Below are 20,394 nucleotides of genomic sequence, written 5' to 3' on the forward strand. Positions count from 1 at the left end.
TGAAATTTAGAAATTTTTCTTTAAAAGTGACATGTAGGTGACTACAGCATTTCGAATATAATAAGAAAAGGTGTAAGTAGGTACTTGAAAAATCATGAGGAATGAGTGAAATAAAGGGACAGCAGAAGATCGCTAATCCCGAATTCTAAACTACCGAATATCTAGTAAAAGGGAGGTTTTCTGGAATTTTGCCAACTTAACGTTTTCTGTTGCCTCGGTGAAACGAGGGATTTATGAGTCTTTAAAAAGCCTCCTGTGCGCACATTTTGGATTTCGAGGTCATCCAAAAAAGTAGAATCTTATTTTAGTATGCGTGCAAGTCGATGGTGATTCAACTCGATGATAACACCAGATTCGTTGTCATATATCCGCGGCCTTATACACCTTACGGCCTTATATATGCCCCCGACCGCGGCAGGTCGAATGGAGCCGGGAGAAGTTGCTTATGCGGCACGCTGATCACCTTGACTCCGACTCGCCTTGTTTCTCGGCAGTTTTTAATAAAATATGGTTAGACCTTGAATAACGATTAGCTAAACTCTGCTAAGTGAAAAGGTTTAATCTTCAACAGAACTGGATTTCATCCGAAAAATTGTCAGTGCCTCTGGAGTTTGGCAATTTCGTCAGGGTTATGATGTCGAAGTCAACCACCAAGGGATACCTGCCGGATTTTCGTATTTTTCCGCGCTCATATCTATTTTACCGTGAGTATGCAGTGATTTTTTTCCAGCATGAGCGATTTATTTAGAGTCATGGACCGTGATAGTTCGTCAAAACTCCGATTGTCATTCTCTTTTGACATTAATTAGCACCAGCTAAATATTTTTTAATCGACAGCGATATCAAGCAGCCGCATGTCGATAAATTGGCTCCAGGATATCTAAATTACGATGTAAAATAATGTTGTTCCGTAGGGAAAGAATGCTCTCACTCACGTTCATGACAGGGGAAACACTTCCTCTGTTCTTTCGCTGTTCCTCCGTGGAAACTGACCTTGGAATGGATTATAGAAAGAATCTTCTAGTGAACTGCGCAATTGATATTGGGCCTCCTCTTTTGAACAGAGAAAGTAGCCGACTGAAAAAATATTGGGCTAATAATCGACTGCCCGTAGGGAGTTGAGTTGAAAGGGGCATAAGCCATCAATTGAAAACATAACGAGAAAACCATTATTGTAGCGGCCCTCGGAGGATAACTCGTGTCATCAGTCGTCACGTATCATCGAAGTCAAGTTCAAAAAGTGAAGGATAAGGTAGTTCGAGGTTATTAAGGGATGACTTTGCTCCATTGGATCAGATCTGATACAAAAAAGTGCCTGGTGGTTGGATCAGAAGAGGAGCGAAACATTACGAGAAGACAAATCACCCAACTTGCGAGTTGAAGGTCGCAGCACTGCGCTCGCGGAAGAAAGCAGTTGAAGAAGCGTTCCCCGGTAGATTCTATCGACTCTTGGTAAACTTTCATGAGACTGTTCTTGTTGATGAGCATAAATTCGAAGACTTGGATGAACCGGCATGAAAAAACGTTAAATCGGGCAAAAAAATCTTGAGCGGGACATATTTTTACGACCATAAATGCGGAAAAACGCAAAATGCGGAAACACTAAATACGGATAACTTTTACATTGTCCTAATAGGGTATGAATCGGGACCCAAAAAAATAAACGCTAAATGCGGAAAAACGTTAAATGCGAAGACGTTAAATCCGGATCCGACTGTAATTAGCAATTTTCCTAGCCATCAACGAGGACAGGCAGAAGGCAGTGACCTTTGGAATACCATCATTAACCCTCACATCTATTGTAAACAACAGAGGAAAAACAGAAGAAACTGTATATCTAGGATGCACAAATAAAAAAAACTCAGGCAATTAAATATGAGGATGAAGAAATTATGTTTAGAAATATAAAACTATTGTTCTTTCCTCCGAACACTATTAGTAAATTACAACCCTTAGACTAGGGAATTATTTCTTAGGTCAAAAGGCATTAACGAAAACAGCTAGTGATTTGTTTGTAGTGAAAATGGGATTCAAAAGTGCTTGTGGAATTGAAAACATTATTTCGAAAGAGAGAGAGAAAGAAGAGAGAAAAAATTTTTAGCAAACCCATTAACTAATTTATTTTCTAAAAAGGCCTCTTGAACATTTACTTTTACCTTTGTGTAATCATTTAATTGTAAATATATGTTCACTTATGCATACCTATATGTTTAAATATATTAATATAATGGCTTAAAAGACAGTAGCACCATTCATTTCCCAAGGATATGAAAAAAATGGTGCCTACCACTAAAACCTCTCCATAGTGAACCTCCATGCATCGAAATGCCCAAATTTTGGTCCCCTCCATTACGATGTAAAGAGGTTTTACTGTAGTTGCTTTTGGTCAACAGCCCACTTTCTTAACCAATAGTAGTGTTATGTATTAGTAATTACTACAATGATGTTCAAGTTTTAGGGTTTCTTATTTTATTGTTGAATTATAAAAACTAGTGCACGAAAAAAAAATGTTAAATGATATCATTAACACATTCAGCGTGGAGCACGTCAATTGACGAGGTCCGTCCAAGCCGAGATACGAAGCACATCAATTGATGCGCTGTGTCGGTCAGGCCGGGAGCCCACTTCTACGCCTTCGTATGTATTTCATACCCTCTACAGAGCCTTCCAACCATGTGTATGGCCTTCAGCAGGCTTCCCTCTTTCATACCGTATCTGCCATTTGTAAATAGCAGTAGCCGAACGGAAGCTATGGCGTGGAACCCTCAAGTCTATTTTTCGTCCACATTTTGCACCTCACACAAGTGTATGTCATTATTTTTTTCAATATTCATGAATGAGATTCTTATAATATTGTAGTTTATATGTACATTTTATCTTTTTCTTTTCTTTCATGCCAAATTTCGATAAATACACATTTCTCAAACAATATATTTGCATTTTCTATTAACTGTTTTTAATACTTTCTCTAATTATTGTTTAATTTATTTGTAGAATTTAAAGAACTATAAAGATGGATAGCTCTCTGTTTTTTGAGCCCCATAAGTATTAATTTTATACTGCTGCATATGTTAACAAATTAGGATATTTTATTTTTCTACAAACAAATTCTCTCATCGAGACCTCAGGGAAAGATAAAAAATCCTCCGTAGCACCTGGCAAGGGTGGCAGTAAATTTTCATTCCAACTTTGTGTAAATAGTATATTTCTCATTTTAATTAGTCGATTGCCTTCATATTTATAGAGATGCATGTGAAGGTGCCAATACAGTTAATAAATATAGAAGTAGGTGTTGTATCAAAAAGAATTACACATAATGAAGATTTGTTATGCATTGCTGTTTATGAAAAATTTGGAAACGTATTACCTTAACCATGACCTCAGTGTATGATCTTACTTTCGATTATTTAGTCGTAATATTCTCCAATTTGATATTAAGGATGTAAATCATTTTAGGTTTTGAGGAATTCTAGGAATATTTAATAAACACAAACCATTTTTAGCCTCTCAACATTTTTTGCATCTAAAAAATAAATGCACTTTCTCTCTCTCTCTCTTCGCTGCAGTAACATTCTTTACTTTCCAGAGCATTCTTTCTATCCTTTTCAATAGGAAACCTATACGGTTACAGAGATAGAACATTTTTTCTTTCCTCAATTCGGTGAATGAGGGAAAAACAGATGTGGAGAGCGGGTCTGAGGATGAGAGAGAGGGATTCAGTTGAAAGTATACCGGGACTAGCCGCGGTGATAACTTTTACCCGCAATGCACAATCGTGCGAAAGATCCACAGAGAAAAAATCATTCGCCTTGACCGGGATTCGAACCCGGATCCCCCGATTTCCGGTCGAGTGCTTTAGCCAGTTAAGCTACCGCGGCGTCATTCTTCCCTGTGGATATTTTCGGACACTACCGGACAAGGTGTTACTGGACTGCTGAGCATATGATGCCAGGGAAGAATGGCAGGGAATATCCACAGGGAAGAATGACGCCTCGGTAGCTTAACTGGCTAAAGCACTTGACCGGAAATCGGGGGATCCCGGTTCGAATCCCGGTCAAGGCGAATGATTTTTTCTCAGTGGATCTTTCGCACAAGGGATTCACCTGGGAGGGAGGCAATAGTTATCGCAAATCTCTCTTCAGGCCCTTTTTCTGGAGCCAGTGGTTCCAGTATTCCGCCCCTAACCACCAGACCCTCTACCTTTGCTTCTTACCCCCTCCCTCTCCCTACCCCACATCTTGACCTAACCTCAAAGTTTAATCAGTTCAGATGCTTTCCACTGCATTGCAGTCTCAATATTAACACTTACTTTCACCACCCATTGTCTTGTATACAAGATTGTGCCTATTTATGAATCCATCCAACCAACCATTATATGCCGTGAAATCTTTGATTCCCAATCTTGTGGCGATATACAACACTTTTTTTTGTAAGAATTTGCCATTTACAGGGACATTTGATGATCTTGCACCTAAAAACCACTCTTACAGCATTCCTTCTAATTCTTCGTACCGGGAATTCTTCACTTATTTTCTCTTTTTTGACAAATGTCCGCACTGGTATGCATGTTTTACGATCGCATCACAATTTTTCACAATGGTATTCAATGTTGAGACTGACAATTCCAGTTGCTTCACCAGATCTATGCAGGTTTGGTTATGGGAATCAACTTTAATTAATAATCCTCTATAATTTTCATTTTGTCATCAATTGAAACTGTCTGTTTTTCACCTTTCCATTTTCAAACAGGATGAATTCTACTTCTCGTGCTAATCGAGGGTAGCTGGACAACACACAAGTATCTGAACTACCTCACTGATCTACTACTGTAAACTGTCGTGAAACTTAGTAATTTTTATAACTTATCATAATTTGCGATGCACTGAGACTTGAATGCAATAATGCAAGTTTCAATAATTTTTTAATGTATTTAATTAACCCATAATTTAAAAAGCCCAGTAATGGCAGTTGAATCAAGTCAGCTCAAAAGATCCCAGTTGTCAGTCATGCTCTGTAAGTCACGGTAATTATTACGTCTTCTTTCCTTTCGAACTTTATAATATCAAACTATGGACTAAATCAATGTAGTAAACATTCAAACTGGAGTTCATACATTATAATTATTACATAGTTGGATAGTCCAAAATCCCTACAGTCATTTCATACTGCGAATCTTTTACGCACAGACAGGTAACGAGATGACGTACAGTGGAAGCCCCTTATAACGACAGCTGTTGGGAACAGAGAAATCTGTCGCTATAGTGAGTTGTCGTTGTTACCGAATGCAATTACATCGTCACAAAAAAATCACTCATCAGGCGTCACCGGTTGTTTCGGTCGAGAGGCAAAAATTGCAGCATGATAGCCGTTTTAAATCATTATTTTGAACATTTAATTCACTATTCACTAATGATCATATTCACTTGCAATCTATGATCAAATCATATGTAATTATGCAGGATGCTATATGCCGAGGCATTAAGAAGTCGATTTTAAAAGTCCCAGCTTCAGACTCACTCGTACTGAACTGTGCATTATGAGCTGTTATTATCCTTATTTCTTGGATGCTCCAAATATACATGTCATAACTACCAGTTATGGCTATGCATCAGACTATTAAATGCTAAAACTTCGGAATCTGTTCAAAAATTCATACCTTCTATCTTTCCGAGTAGTGATGAAAATGATGGGTGGCTGCTGCAATTGGGTGACGAAAGGAGCGTGATTAAATTTTAGGGTTCCACATGAGCATTGCAATTCTATCTTTTTCAGGTTAACGGCGGAATGAAGGTGGAAGTAATCTTCTTATGCTTCAAGTCTGCCTGTATGAATGGTTTACTATCGTGTTTCAAAACAGCCGACTCAAATGCTATCGGAATCATGAAACTGGACAGCATTACGGCATCTAAAAGCATATTAGTCATATCAATTATCTTCGGTGGAAAGGGTGAAAAACTGTTTCAAATAAATAGAAAGACATATGATAAATGAAGTCTACTCTTTGTCTGTCTGTTAGCAATATTTATGTTTCGTAGAGATTCACGCAATCAGAGGCAATATCAGCGGACGTAGAGACCTCTAGCGGCAGTAGCACACACTTATTGATAGGAATGCTGACTGGAACTGAAGAACGCTCGTAGTGTTAGGCGGCAATAACACAAATTTAACGTTTCTTAGTTCTATTGGTGAGTGGGCTGGGCAATTGTCAATGAATAATAGTACTTTTTTATTCCTTCCACCAATCCTGGCATCAAACGCTCGTAACCACTGCGTGAAGATAGCAGCCGTCATCCAAGCATTTTTATTTGCTTCGTAAGTGCAAGGGAGAGTTTTAACTCCCTTAAAACATCGGGGATGGGCGGATTTCCCCACCATGAACGGTTTTAACTTATCTGAACCATCCATATTGGCGCATAAAAGAACAGTTACGCGGTCTTTACTTTTCTTCCCTTCTTTGCAGGGGTCCGTTCGAGTGGCGAGAGTTTTGTCCGGGAGAAGGTTAAAATATATGCCCGTCTCATCCGCGTTGTAAATATCGCAGAGGCTGTAATTGTCCAAATAGTCTTTAAGGACCGGAGCCCAGCCTTCCACAGCATTAACGTCAACACTTGATGATTCACCGGATAGTTGGTGAAGGGATATCCCCTTCCTATTTTTAAATCGTGCAAACCATCCATCCGAGCACTTAAAATTGTCTTCACCAAGCCTCTCACACAAATACTCAGCTTTAGCCTTCATCATTGGGCCGGTGATAGGAATCCCTGCGGCTCTTTGCTGGCAAAACCACGAGAAAAGAGCAGTTTCTAGCTGCGGATGCTCTCCGGGCCGCAGGTGTTTTTGAGTGCTTGGACGCCCTTCTTTAAGCACTGCCGAACGAATTTGTTCTTTTTTCTTTAAAATAGTGAACAATGGATCGATGTATTAATTCCAAATCGCCTCGCTATTTCACTCTTTGAACACTCTCCACTTTCACAATCTGCAATAATTCTCATTTTGGTTTTTTAAATCCAAGGACTTGCGTTTACCAGCCATGGTGCTAGCAGACGGGCGGAATAATTTTTAACCTCACTACGGAGGCGCGGGAGGGAGATGACAAAAGAGCAATGAAATGTGTACTCAAGAAATTTATTAAGGAAAGAAGAATAGGAGAATACGGAACATGTAGACGTCGACGTTGGCGGAAAAAATGCCGTTTTAAAAGTATTGAATTCCAGAGATGTGGCACGTGGTCAAAAAGTCAACCTGTCGTAATTACGAATGGCGCAAGAGAGGAATCGAGCCATTATCGCTAATACGAATTTATTTTACATTTAAATCATAGGGTTTAAAATGGTTCCTTGGGTAGCTGTCGCTAATTCGAGCTTGTCGCTATATCCCGTACTCGTTATAAGGGGCTTCCACTGTAGTTCAAATTTCTGACAGTGAAGGCTTGCACCCACCACATTCAAATTCTTCCCGAAAATAGTTCTCATCACAGCTCTCTTTCTCTTGTATTTTTAAATACAAATGTGCGAAAGAAAGTCAAATGATGGTTTGCAATGACTGACATAAACGAGTAACTGTTTTAGTGGGCAAATTATTTTTTTAGTCAGCACATGGTGACACAGATAGCTGGCAAACAAAAAAAAACATGGCGTAATTACAGGGCTCAACATACATTGGAAAGAAATTAGATGGAACCCAAAAAACTAAATAAAGCTTTCAATTTGCAGTAAAACATGAATTCTGATAACGCAAATATGAGGTTTCACTGTACTCATTTTAAACCCACCAGGAATCACAATGTTGACATTCATTTCCCAACCATTTCAACTTAATAAATCTTTCATGGTACATACCAGCTGAAAGAATATGGAACTCACTACCAATAGAACAAGGAAATTTGCCATCAATACATATATTTAAGACTAAAGTGTATAAGTTATTTCATGATAGTTCAGGGAAATTCCCTGTTTCACTAGCTCTGCTGACGTGATTGATTACTGCTGTGATAAGGGGAGACTATATTTTGTATTCATGATGTAATTTTCTATTGGTGCTAAGTTTTTCTGTTGGACCTGAAATTTTTCCTCTGAATAAATAGTGATATTATTTCCAATGTATTTAAATTGTGTGCAGCTGGATTCCCGGGAATCCACATTCAAGATGCAATTGTATGTATATGCTTTTACAAGTTTATATTTTTTTCTTTGATTTTTTTCTTTTTTTGTATTAACCGAGCCTTGCTGTCATGTTTTTTCTTTGTTCCTCTGTCAAATACTCTTTCCTGAATTGTTGAGCACTTGTAAAATATCTCATGCGTCAAAAAGGCCCACAGTAATAAATTAATTGAAATTGAAATTAATGTATACATGAATGCAGACAACACAAATGATTGCCAATCAGTCATCTACTCACAACAAATCAGGACGAAAGTGATGAATAATTGCACAGAAGGCCATTCCATTCCTCCACGATGTCGTTAGGTTCGTGACTTTCACCCCAGCATAATCCCTCGTGATATCCTTACACCACTCAAGGAGATCCTGGCCTGGCGTCGTCTCCTTCAAGTGTGGCGTGTTCCCCTTCAAATCCAACTGCAAAGATGAAACGCGAGGCACTTTAACCTGCAGCACCATCCAACACATTTCAGAGACACAATAGAATTACAGCCAGCGTTTGAGAAGAAAAAGAAAATAGAGGGGGGAGTGGAATGCAGCAAAGGATGAGTCTTCTGAATCAGGCAAAGGAAAGAGAACAGATAGACCCTCTCTATTCCGCCATTCCATTATCCCACAACTCCAATATTTGGCACACTTTGAATGCACCTCGTTTGGTTCCTAGCAAGGTTAAACAGCATCGAAGTCATAAGGTCCAGCTCACACTTACACCATTCTTGCATTACAGTTTTTGTTATTTCAGTTTATCTGCTATTTTAACTGATAATCCCAAGCTATTCACAATGCCAAGCAGTGCAAATAATTTGGCAAAGAAGTGGAAACATGAATCTTTGTCTGCGATGGAAAAGGTGGAACTCCTAAAGAAATTGGATTGAGGAACTTGAGTCAGAGTTTTGTGCAAAAGTTATGGCATTCGGTCTTTGACTTTATAACTGGCAACTTTCTGTGTATTCTTTCTATCATCTCTTTTTTCCGCTCCCTCATACTGACTCACTAGAACAGGAGGAAGATGGCACTGCTCTTGAGGGCTGGATTTCTGAAACAACATCATAATTTTCAACTGCGTCTCCCCATACTCAGGGAAGGAGTGGATATCGTGACTTTGAGTCAAAGGCAGTTATGTCTGTACTAATCTCTCCAACTTTGAGGGGGGACGTGCAATGAATTCCAGGAGGGCAAGTGCACTTTAATGATTGAATAAGACCAATAAAGTTTCCATAACCTCACACCTGTGGCAAGGACAGACGAATTTTGCCACAAGATCAATGCACGGTGCCTCATTTGCCGAAGCGTTAGATTATGGAGTCTCAGAAATATGTGTTGACATAATATAGATCGCCTCTTCTGAGTGTTGTAAAATTATCTTCAGACAAAATAATTATAACATAAGAAAAAATATCAAGAAGACTTAAAAATGTCAGAAAACGGTCTAAAGTAAGGGTACAATTGCACAGTTTGTTCCCAAAGAAATGACATAAAATGACCTAAAACAAGCCATGGGTTCACGCATTTTGGAGAATCTCTGATAGCAGTGATTCCACTCCCCATGTCCCTCCCCTTCACCGAAGATGGCTAAGGCATTCAGATAGGAGAGTCATCGCAGAGGCCAGTGAGTCACTGCTCATTCAGCTACTCTCCGCCACGCTCAGCAACCTTCACACGGAAAGGGGAGCAAGGCTAGACTGCAGCCGTAGCTACAACCACTGCAGCTCAGCTGCCTTGAACTTCAATTTCTTTTGTACTTCCCTGCGAGTACTTCTGCAGTGGTATCACCATGCAAAAAACATTTCCAAACAAGAATCTTCCACGAGGCCTTAGCAAGATTAGCAAAACTTGGCTTCCAGTCACTTACAGAAATAGAAATAAAGATGTGCAGAAAATTCCCTGCCAGCACCCACCACATATAAATCCATGCTCAATAAAGGCAACACAGTCAACAGCCCTGATGAGGTCTCCAGCATAGGAGAGGAAAAGTTGGCCGGTTTAAAGTCTTCAAAGCCATTAATACATATTGATAAAATGGAGATTTTCACAAATCGGAGAAGACTATTTTACGTGATTTTTCTGATAAAAAATTCTCTCCACAAACAGAAGAGTTGGTAAATTTGCACTATTTGAAAAGGAGAGGTTCATCATCCATAGCTTTTACTGTAATTAAAAAAAGATGATCGGTGCTTACAACTTGAAACAGATTTTCCCTATTTTACAATGGAGGCCCACGCTAAAAACCGAGAACTTAACTTAAGGCACAAGAGAGAGCTAACACCGTGATGAATGTGACAAACAAAAATAAACCTCAACACCATTTACCTGCTTCAGATCCAAAGGTTCCAGTGTTATCCTCACGTTTCTGACAATTTGTTCTGAAGAGGGCCTAAAACACGAAGGCTTGAATTAATACACGATGGAAATATTATAAATTAAGTTAATATGATTCATTAGATTATCACTGTAAGCTGAATTTACAGGTTAAATGAAAAAGACTCCCAATTTATACTTGAAAGACACTTCCATCCAGCTCCCTTCCAAAACAATTTAAATTTTAGATTCTAATCAAGCAACTGATTGTTCTTCTGATTATACGGAATTGTGAAGCCCTCAATTTTCATTCACAATGATCAGCAAACTCCACCAAGTCACACCCGAGATGACTACCATTTGATTGCATTTTTACGCTAAATTTGTACAAGGAATTTGCTTTTATTTGCAAGGAATAGCATCTTGATACAGGCACTTGAGATTGGTTGCCTTTCAAATCTTCAACCTTGAATCACTCTATTTTCACAAGCACACAGCAGCAAACCCTTAATCTTAAGTTATTTACCCAATTCACCACTGAAAGGAGGACATGTGAGGTTTATATGAAAGAACTTTAGAGAAAGAAGACTTAAGTTTTCCATGTCTGCACATTATCCATTCCCTTAACTCAGTCCCCAGGTGCATTCTCTCCTCTTTGCACATTCAGAGAGACATTTCCTGCACACTGTCATTCAGGGTGCCATTTCTGTCTTTCGTGAAAAAATGGGTAAATAAATTCCCCTCCTGCTTTAAGAACGACGCCATTAACATTCTCAGAAACAAGAATCGTGTATGGTACCTCTTCAAATCGAACCCTAATGGACACACTCAACACACTTACAGTGACCTGCATCACCATTCTAAGGCCCTTATGCGTCAGGACCAGAGGGAGTCTGTGCTGGCCATGTGCTCTTCCATTACCTCTGCCCCTAAAACATTTTCATCTTCTGTGAATCCCTGCCCCAACCGAACCTGAATCCCTGACACCATGTCCCATGAAGATATGAGAGCGGTGGGCACGGCTAGATCGGACTTATTCCTTTAATTCTTTACTGAATGCCTGCATCCAATCTGCCTCCTAACCATGACCAATCCCTCACTTTTTGCACCAATCACTGCGTCTCTCGCACTGACACTAATCCCCAGGAGGCTCTTTCCAAAATCTCGCTCCACCCTTCTCCTGGTCTTGATGGCCCATCATTGTACAAAACCACGCCTACTCCCTCGCAATATCCATCAGCCTCCTATTGAATCACTGCTTCTGGCTTTGGGTTTTTCCTCTTCAACGGAAAATGGCAAACATTGTTCCCATTCATAAATCACGCCCAAAATCCAATATTACTAACTACTGACCGATTTTTTCCCTTCCCATCCTATCTATCCTCTGCAGCCACGTCCCAATTTGATTTGCCTGAGGCATCTCGAATTTCTCCAATCAAAGAGCAAAAAATATTTAAAATAAAATTACAGCAATCTCAATTAAAGTATTGATTGCCCTGAATTACTTTCCTTCATTAATGCCAGAGTCCCTAGCTGTTCCACTTGTTCCCATTCTCGTCTCCACTTGCTTGCTATCATTATCATGTTAATGTTTCACTGTAAATTGGCAGAATTGCTGTATTTAATCAACCAGTCAAATAAAAAATGTATTTGAAGAAATTGTTGTAAAACCAAATCAATGTCATTTATGAGAAATTTCTGAGTTCACCAGGTGTGTATAGACCGCATAACATGCCTTTTGTAGGAGTTTTGTTAACACTGTAATACTTTTGAGTAGAGATGAGTTGAATGGCATTTTTCTCATTTATGAATATTGAATTAATAATTTTTTCCCGAAAACCTCACTCGAATATTGAATACTGCATTACTAATCACTGAATATACATTTTTCCTCAATTTTAAATACAAACGACAATACAAATAAAAAACGCTGAACACTTAGAAAGTCATTCTACTTCAATATGGCTCCTAGTCCTAGTGCAACTGTCATTCATGATTACATAAAACCTGGGTGGATGGCAAGCACCACAATTCTTTTTATTTTTATTATATGCATATTGAATGTTATATTATTAGAAACTCTTTACTGGGTTCATTGCAAACCTTAAATAAAACATAGGCTTGACAATTACTTTCAAAGGCGGATCTAAAGGGGGCACATGCCCCCCCCCAGACCCTTAAAAAATATGCAATATTATTAATACAGTCCCATTATCATTACGTTCGTTTTTTTTATTACAGGGTTCCCCCCCCCCAGAACAAAATCCTGGATACGGCCTTGCTTGTGCCTCCCCCCACCTTACGTCCCCCAAATTCACGAGTTATGCTACAAGTCTCACTTGTCTGAGGTGCTAACGAAGCGATGTCTTGTCAGGATATTTTGTTTCTCCCTACTAGCAATCTGAATTCATCTGCTCATCTAGAGCTACGCTACTTATTGTTTGAAATGAGTGGGTAAGTTGCCTTCTCTATAGGATAAAAAATTTCATTGCGCAGTCATATGGTCATGCTTCACCCTCTGCAGTAAGCTCTGCCTACGCCGTGCGCGATAGCATTAGTGCCGAACTTCACCTCGCACGAGTGGTTCCGTACTTTTCAGGGTGGGTTGACTTAAAACTAGCGAGTGTTTTCCGTGTGGGTTCAATGGAGTCCGGTTTCATTTTTATTAGTTTTATTCTTATTCGTCTTCGGACCATGGCCCTTCCGAAGACACACGTGAGAACTTAAAAAGATGGACTGAAAATAATTGATGATGAAGAAAAGAATCCGGGCTAGAAATACGTGAATATTGCAGAACGCCTCGGTATGTCCGGTAGCACATGACGGCAGGGGTGGGGGTAGAGCGAGATCCCTGGTGAAAACAAGAAGTGGGATGAAGCCGAGGATCAGGTGGGCGTGCCGCTGACGATTAAAGCCACATTGCCTCAATCATATTAAATATTTAATTGCTAGAAAGGAACATTTCTAATAATAAACTATTTTTGGCCTTCTTGATCCATCTCATAACCAATCACTGCGACGGCGAAATTAGTTGTTTGAGGCATAACACGCACAGTTCTCTCGTAAATACGTGTACTTGAAATGGCATTTGATGGATAAGAATTTTTACATCAGACAGAAATGTATAATAGCAGTGAAAATTCCGAGTGGAGAGCAAACATTTTTAAGCAAGGCGGCTTGTTCCTTTAGGATATTAGAAAGAGAGATAAGTCGAATCAACAATATGACCTAAGTGTTTCGATAAAGTAATAATATTCCTGTAATCGGCTAAAATCTCGTTTGAATCCATTAATGAATGTCATTATTGGCAAAAATCCAGCGGATCCTGGGACATAGGCAACCCGGACAACCATTCCCGCATCGATCGTTTCCCCGCATTCATCGTTTTTTTCATCCATCCCCCTGAAAAACGACAGATCGAGGTTCCACTGTAGTTATTTAACAATCTTTCACAGCACAAATCGATAACAAAAAGCCTTTTCTAAGAATTCTACCATGAATAACCATCGAAAACATTTAAATAAGGCCACTAAAGACATAAAAAGGGGTCAGGAAACAAAAGGGAACATTTTTTCGTGACTTAAGAAAAAGGTTTGAAATTATGAAACTCAATTTTACGAAGTGCCAATTTTCCGGTCCCACTGACTTCGTATAATCGAGAGTTTACTGTACTTTAAAATTAGAACATGTAAAAAGTAAATTTTTTCATGTGACAGGGTGTCATAAAAGGATAAGCCAATCTCACATGCCTTTGAAAGTAGTCATACATTCTTCTTAATGTTGTTCTCATGGAATCATCACATCATGGAACACATATTTTAATGCTTAATTTGAATGATAAGTTTCTGTAAAAACATTATTAAAGAATTGAACAAATAATGCGCGAGCCTTTAATGTGCAAACCGATTAAATTAGAATCACCGACGACCTAAGCTGTGAATTCAAAATTTGAATACTTGATATTTATGTGTCATCAAATATCGAACAGTGTAAAAAGCTCATTGCTCAAGGTATTCAGTGATTCGAATATTCAAACGTCCCATCCATACTTTTGATTCAACATTTTGAATACAATCTCAATTGATAAGAATGAGACTGATGATGATTTGATAACAACAGCTATTAAGAATACCATGACGTAACTCACATGAATGCGGTGGATGTGGATGATATTTTATGGCCTGCAGGATCCTGGTCACTTTTTAAACTCACTGCTTCACCAGCTATTCTTTGGCTAAGAGCATCCACTTGAGGGTCCTCAGTTATAAGACACTTGGAGACAGCATCGGATGAAAAATCCTTTGCACCAGCCGATACATTGCCATCAACTACAACAGAGACCTCATCCTTGTGAGAATACGGCAAACTGGCCACTGGAAGAACGAAATTAGCCTTCAAAGTTAAATGAAAAGCAAGTTTTACAACCACTATTAGTCATGTGACACTCCAAATAAATATTACCCTTGAGACTGATACAGTAATTGTAGAAATAGGTTGGATTAAATAAAGCTTGTGTAAAGATTTACTCCGATTATCATTTGCATTTCATTCAAGAATTCAAACATTGCATTAGAAGTAGCTTAGGAACCTACTTTACAGCCAACAAAACAGGAGAACTGAAGACTGGATGCAAGTCTAGGACAAAAATCATCAAGCAACAGCATTTGTCCAGACAACAGCATGTAGATTTCCTCATTTAAAAGTCACTGTCCAAAAGATCCAAGCATTTTTAACAGAGACAGACTTTCCAAGCCCTGTCCTCGGTTTGATTGGCAGTCTACAACAGCAGCAAATAACCACTAGGGATGGACGGATCCCAGCCCGATCCTTGATTTTCGGAGCCAGATCTTTGGATATTTTCGGATCCAAATGCATTTTCAAATTCCTGCTATAACACAAAGTAATTATCCAAGGTCCTTCTGGGGAAATGCAATCAAAGGAATGCTTTTTAGATTTGCATACATATTTTGACATATTTACTGATTAAAAATCATTTTCATATGCTTTCAAATTATTTTTTAATCTTTGGATAAACCATTTACTGTATTACAGTACTCCTCACATAAGTATCCCCTAAATTTTGTCACTTTCTCATCGCATACTGACTTGTGTTTCACCCGCAAATGCATCAGTTGCAGTGAGGTGGATTTTGCACTGCCTAGCGATAGTTTCATGTCACAGTGCACGCACATGGTTCTCTTTATGTCAATAAAAATATTTCTACATTATGAAAGATATTTATATCAGTATATCATTTAATTAAACATTAGCATCACGTGCAACAATGTTACGGAAACAGAACGAGACGACCGCTCAGTGAGAGGAAGGGGTGGGCAACAGAAGCGCATAAACAATTGGTGGAGGGGAGGGAGCACGCAACCTCCGTCTCTCGAGCAACTAGGCTATGAATGAGGGAGTCAAGGACAAAAATGTCAGATCTTGCTATTTTGTGGCGTCATTGCCTTCAAAGCAAAGCCAGGCAACCTATATGATACACACAGTTGGCGTTTCCTGGTCGTAACTTCTTGTTTGATGGTACTGATGCCATGCTTGTTTCTTTGAAAATTGTGCTGTTTGGACAGTGTTGAATATTGGTATAGTCTTGTTGTAACTAAGAAAAAAACTTTTTTCAATCAATTTGAACTTAAAAAACCGAAATATGTAAGAAATTCAATGCATTTGGTCTCATTCTTTTTTGAATCTCGAGCATGTCATCCAATTGCCGAAAACTATCGAGACATCTTCGGGTCCAATAAATCACTCACCTAGCATTTGTTCTCCAGAAACCGAGAATTGAAGCAGGTACGATGAAAAAGGTCAGTGAGTGGGATGGGGTACGGATGAAACACACTTCCATTGTTCTCGTGTAAATTGATACCGTATAAGGGTGTTTAAGAGGCGCACCCCCTATTTTGAGCATCGGAGGCAAAGAAAAAAAAAACTTTTCAGCATTTTTTTATCCTATCACGCGGCGTTGCAGACTTGTAGACGGCGTTGCAGAGTTGCAGACGGCGTTAAGCCTGGACTTTCGACAGTCATCAAATTTTCCACTTCCAATACTTACAATTCACGTGGTGTTTTTCAGCTAAATTTACACAATATGTATGGCGCTCAGAGATTAGCAGGTATTCACTTGTAGCCTTAACCTTATGATGCTTACTAGGGACGGTCGGATCGGATACCTCAGATCCAAATATCCACAAATAATGCCCTTCATCTTAATGTACTTTGGATCCAAATTCATCGAAGAAATTGAATCTGAATCCGAAATTTTCATTCAATGCTTTCGAGAATGCAACGTCCCATAAGAGGGAGTAGAAAGAGTTCTGATCATGTCTTTGCTTACGCCGTTGCACTACGATGCTTGTCCTACTCACGAACAATTTTTTTAAAAAGCTCTCGTAGGAGGAGTATTGCAATAGAATTTCAGCCATGGAAAATTTTAAAGCAAAACAAGGCAAGCACATAGCGTGAATCTTCCCAAGAGATTGGACAACAATCAGGGGAATCTCAGTGCCGTAAGAAAATAACCACGGCGTAGATTACGCAAAATCACCCCTGGCCCTCCATCAGCCTACGCCTCTGACATTTTTTTCTTCCTTTCCGATACCCCACGGACCATAAATCACTTGCCTCAAAGGAAAATATCAAGTTGCGCGGGAACAATCGAAACTTGTTTCATCCCTACCCCATCTCACCAACTGACCTTGGTCAATCTCCCAGTTTCTGGAGGTCAAATACTAGGTGAGTCACCTACTGACCCCGGTGATATCTCGATAGGTTTCAATAATTGTATGACACGCACGAGGTTCAAAAAAAGAAACATCTAACGCGACACATATCTGACAGAATTTAAGTTCTTTTAAGCTCTAATCGATTGACACAAAGATTTATAGTTACAATTAGGCCAATAATATTAAAAATAGTCTAAACAGCACAATTTTGGAGGAAACAAGCGTAGCATGAGCGCATTCAAACAAGACAAGATGGACTGGAAACTTCAGGCAACTCAAACTGCGCATATCACATTGCTGCACCTTTGCCCCTTCGCTTTGAAGACAACGACGTCACCTGCAAGATCGGACGTGTTCTTCCCTTTCTCCTTAGCCCTCAGCCTCGTTGCGGAGGATAGACAGAGGGAGCGAGCTCCTTCCCCTCTAGCTCTCTGTCAGCGCTCTTCACTTAAAAGCATTTCCGATTTCTTCTATCCGCCATTCCTTTAAACAATGTATGCACTCTTTTGAATTTTTTTAACAGCATTTTTAACACCAACATAATTTTCAATCGCAATAACCCTTCTAAAAGCGTCTGAAGATGATTTTTTGAAAAAGCAGGCCCTTAGCGTAATGGAAATTACTCGGCAAGACAGATGTTGACTATTGAACAGGTATTGCCCTTCAAAACGGCGCTTTTCTCTACGTTTGATAAGCAAGTACTGTATGCAGTATAAATGCCGCGGTATGCCCACTCGTAGCAGTAAATTTAGCGTGCCCTCCGGAGCGAAATACCCCACGCGATCTTTTCAATGTTCACATCTGAGGTACCTACCGACGTGATGGCGCGATGCTTAAGAGTAAGAAACGCAAACAGGAGCATTTTAAAAATACGTCACCAAAGGAGGAACTCCCCTGCCTCCCACTTGTGTTTGACTTTGTTTTTTAGATGACTGATTCACGCAGAAAACCAAGGCCAATCAGTTCTTCTTGGGCTAGCGATTGGGGAAAGGGAGGAGGGGAAGATAAAAAGTTTGTGTAAGAGGCGCACCCCCATTTTCGGCTGCAATTTCTGAGAAAAAAGGTGCACCTATTACACGTGCTTATACGGTATTTTCCTTCCAAGATAATGATCTATGTAATGTGTGGTCTCGGAAAGGAAAAAACTATCAGAGGCATGGGTGATGGATGGCAGAGGGTGTTTTTTTTAATCTGCGACGTAGTCACTTTTGACGTGGTTGTTATCCTATGGCATTGAGATTCTTCCGATGGTTGTTCAATCTCTTTGTAAGAGTCACACTATGTGCCTGTCGTATTTTGCCGTAAAAATTTCTACTGCTGAAATTCTGTTTCACAACCCCTACCAGATGTTTTAATCAAAATTGTTCATGAGCAGGACAAGCATCGCAGTGCAACGGCGCATGCGAAGGTCGGATCGGAACTCTTTCCCCTCCATTCATTTGACTACTTCGACACTGCATTCACTGAAGCATAAATTTAAAATTCCAGATCCAGGCCTTCAGCGAATTTGGATCCAAAGTCTCCGATGCAGCCAATGATACTTCTGCAGCCTTCCACTCCTGTGCAGCTTTGTGGAATTTCAAATTAACTTTGGTAAATTTTAATGCCATAGCTTCTATTTACTGTCATTTTTATTTTTTAATCTAGCTGTGAACACTAGGGTACAAAGCTTCCTGTCCAGCAATAGTTATTAGGGATGGTCGGATTGGATACCTCGGATCCAAATATCCACAGATATTGCCCTTAATCGGATACATCGGATCCAAAGTCACGGAAGACATCGGATCTGGATCCAAAATTTTAAATAATAGCTTCAGTGAATGCAACACCCCATAAGGGTGAAAAGAGTTCCGATTCTATCTTCGAATGTGCCATCGCATAAGATTATTGTCCTATAGAGCGTTCCACATTTAGTTGACAGTACGGGCCTTATGGAGAACAGTGTTGCCAAGCTTCCGCTCCGCCATGAGGCATCCTAACAGCATATGCAAACACACATAATAGAATGGTGCCAAAATGGTGTAGTTCAAAAAGGAGTTTGGGATCGCACGAAAGACGGCCTAAATTAAGGAATTTTTTATCGTAAATTACAACGCCTTTGCTGCAATATAAAAGGAAAAGTCTTTTGTTATTTTATGTATGTACTTATTCAATGCACAAGCTGAATAATGAATACATAATCTGTAATGTAAAAAATAACAATAAGTTGAAGGATAATAAAAATTATCGCCACTCCAGAATGAGACAAAATTTCTATTCCTTCCATATTATGCAATATTTTTGGCTCTGGCCAGTATTACATGAAAGGCGATGTTGTATAAGACAACAATGTTTATATCAGACGGATAATTGGGTTTTTAATGTTATCATGTAAGGGAAACGTCTCTTTCCGCTGACGTAAGCTGTAAGACGTTTGCCATAAGAAAGATGACCTTATTGATACCTAACAGCAGAGATAAGTGTAAAATACACTTCACAATTCTCAAATTCAGCAGACCACACAACACTTGTTCACTCCAAAAAATGCAACGACAAACTGGACGCCTTCGTAAATTCTTCCCACAGCCCCTTTGGCTAGGATTGCTTCTGGTGGTACCCTATGAAAGGAACTTCAGGAAACACCCAAGTCCCCTTTTGTAAAAGGCGTGCACTGGATGGGGTAGTGTTTCACACAGATTATGAGATATTCTCTTTCTTGGTTTCCGCGGTGGGACTGAAACACCCAAGGCGCGTCTTATTTCCAAGCCGCTGGCTTACTTTCGTGTATCAATGTATTGAGATAAAAACACTGCTGTTACAAAGTATGAGTATTCTCTGTTTAGGATATCAATATACATTTCATTGCATGCATTTACAAAAAAACTCCTTTTCCGCCCGAGAATTTCCTCCCTGTGCGCAAGAAAAAGCAAGAAGCCCAGCCCAGTGACGCCATAATATTTTTTCTTAAGATTAAAACCTTGAAACTCCCTTCAGAATTGATGTAAGTTAATGACTTTTCCACCAAAAATAACTTTGTAGTTTTCTTCCCATTTTATATGCAGCACATAGGGACCTACGACGTAAGAAACGTAAGTTAGTAAGCGATGACTTTTTACCTTGCAAAAATCAAAATTTTCATGTCCTAAAGGGTGTTACGTCAGCATAACAACATTTTAACGCAATCATTGTACTATTGGTGAAGCCCTTCAAAGAGAAAAGTGTGA

At 39.4% G+C, this 20,394-nt stretch overlaps 1 protein-coding gene across 4 annotated transcripts in view; it reads right to left on the bottom strand.

The window, feature by feature from the left end:
- The window catches only part of LOC124166732 (EH domain-binding protein 1), an 84,060-nt gene that overhangs the window by 51,708 nt on the left and 11,958 nt on the right, over positions 1-20,394 (bottom strand). For all 4 annotated transcript variants that reach the window (XM_046544397.1, XM_046544398.1, XM_046544399.1 and 1 more), the window contains exons 7-9: positions 14,605-14,830; positions 10,470-10,533; positions 8,398-8,576 (exon numbers count right to left, since the gene is read on the bottom strand). In XM_046544397.1, coding sequence (XP_046400353.1) covers positions 8,398-8,576; positions 10,470-10,533; positions 14,605-14,830 — 469 coding nt within the window. The remainder of the gene's footprint in view (positions 1-8,397; positions 8,577-10,469; positions 10,534-14,604; positions 14,831-20,394) is intronic.

Source organism: Ischnura elegans, chromosome 10, assembly GCF_921293095.1.
Source record: "Ischnura elegans chromosome 10, ioIscEleg1.1, whole genome shotgun sequence".
NCBI classification, from domain to species: Eukaryota; Metazoa; Arthropoda; class Insecta; order Odonata; family Coenagrionidae; genus Ischnura; species Ischnura elegans.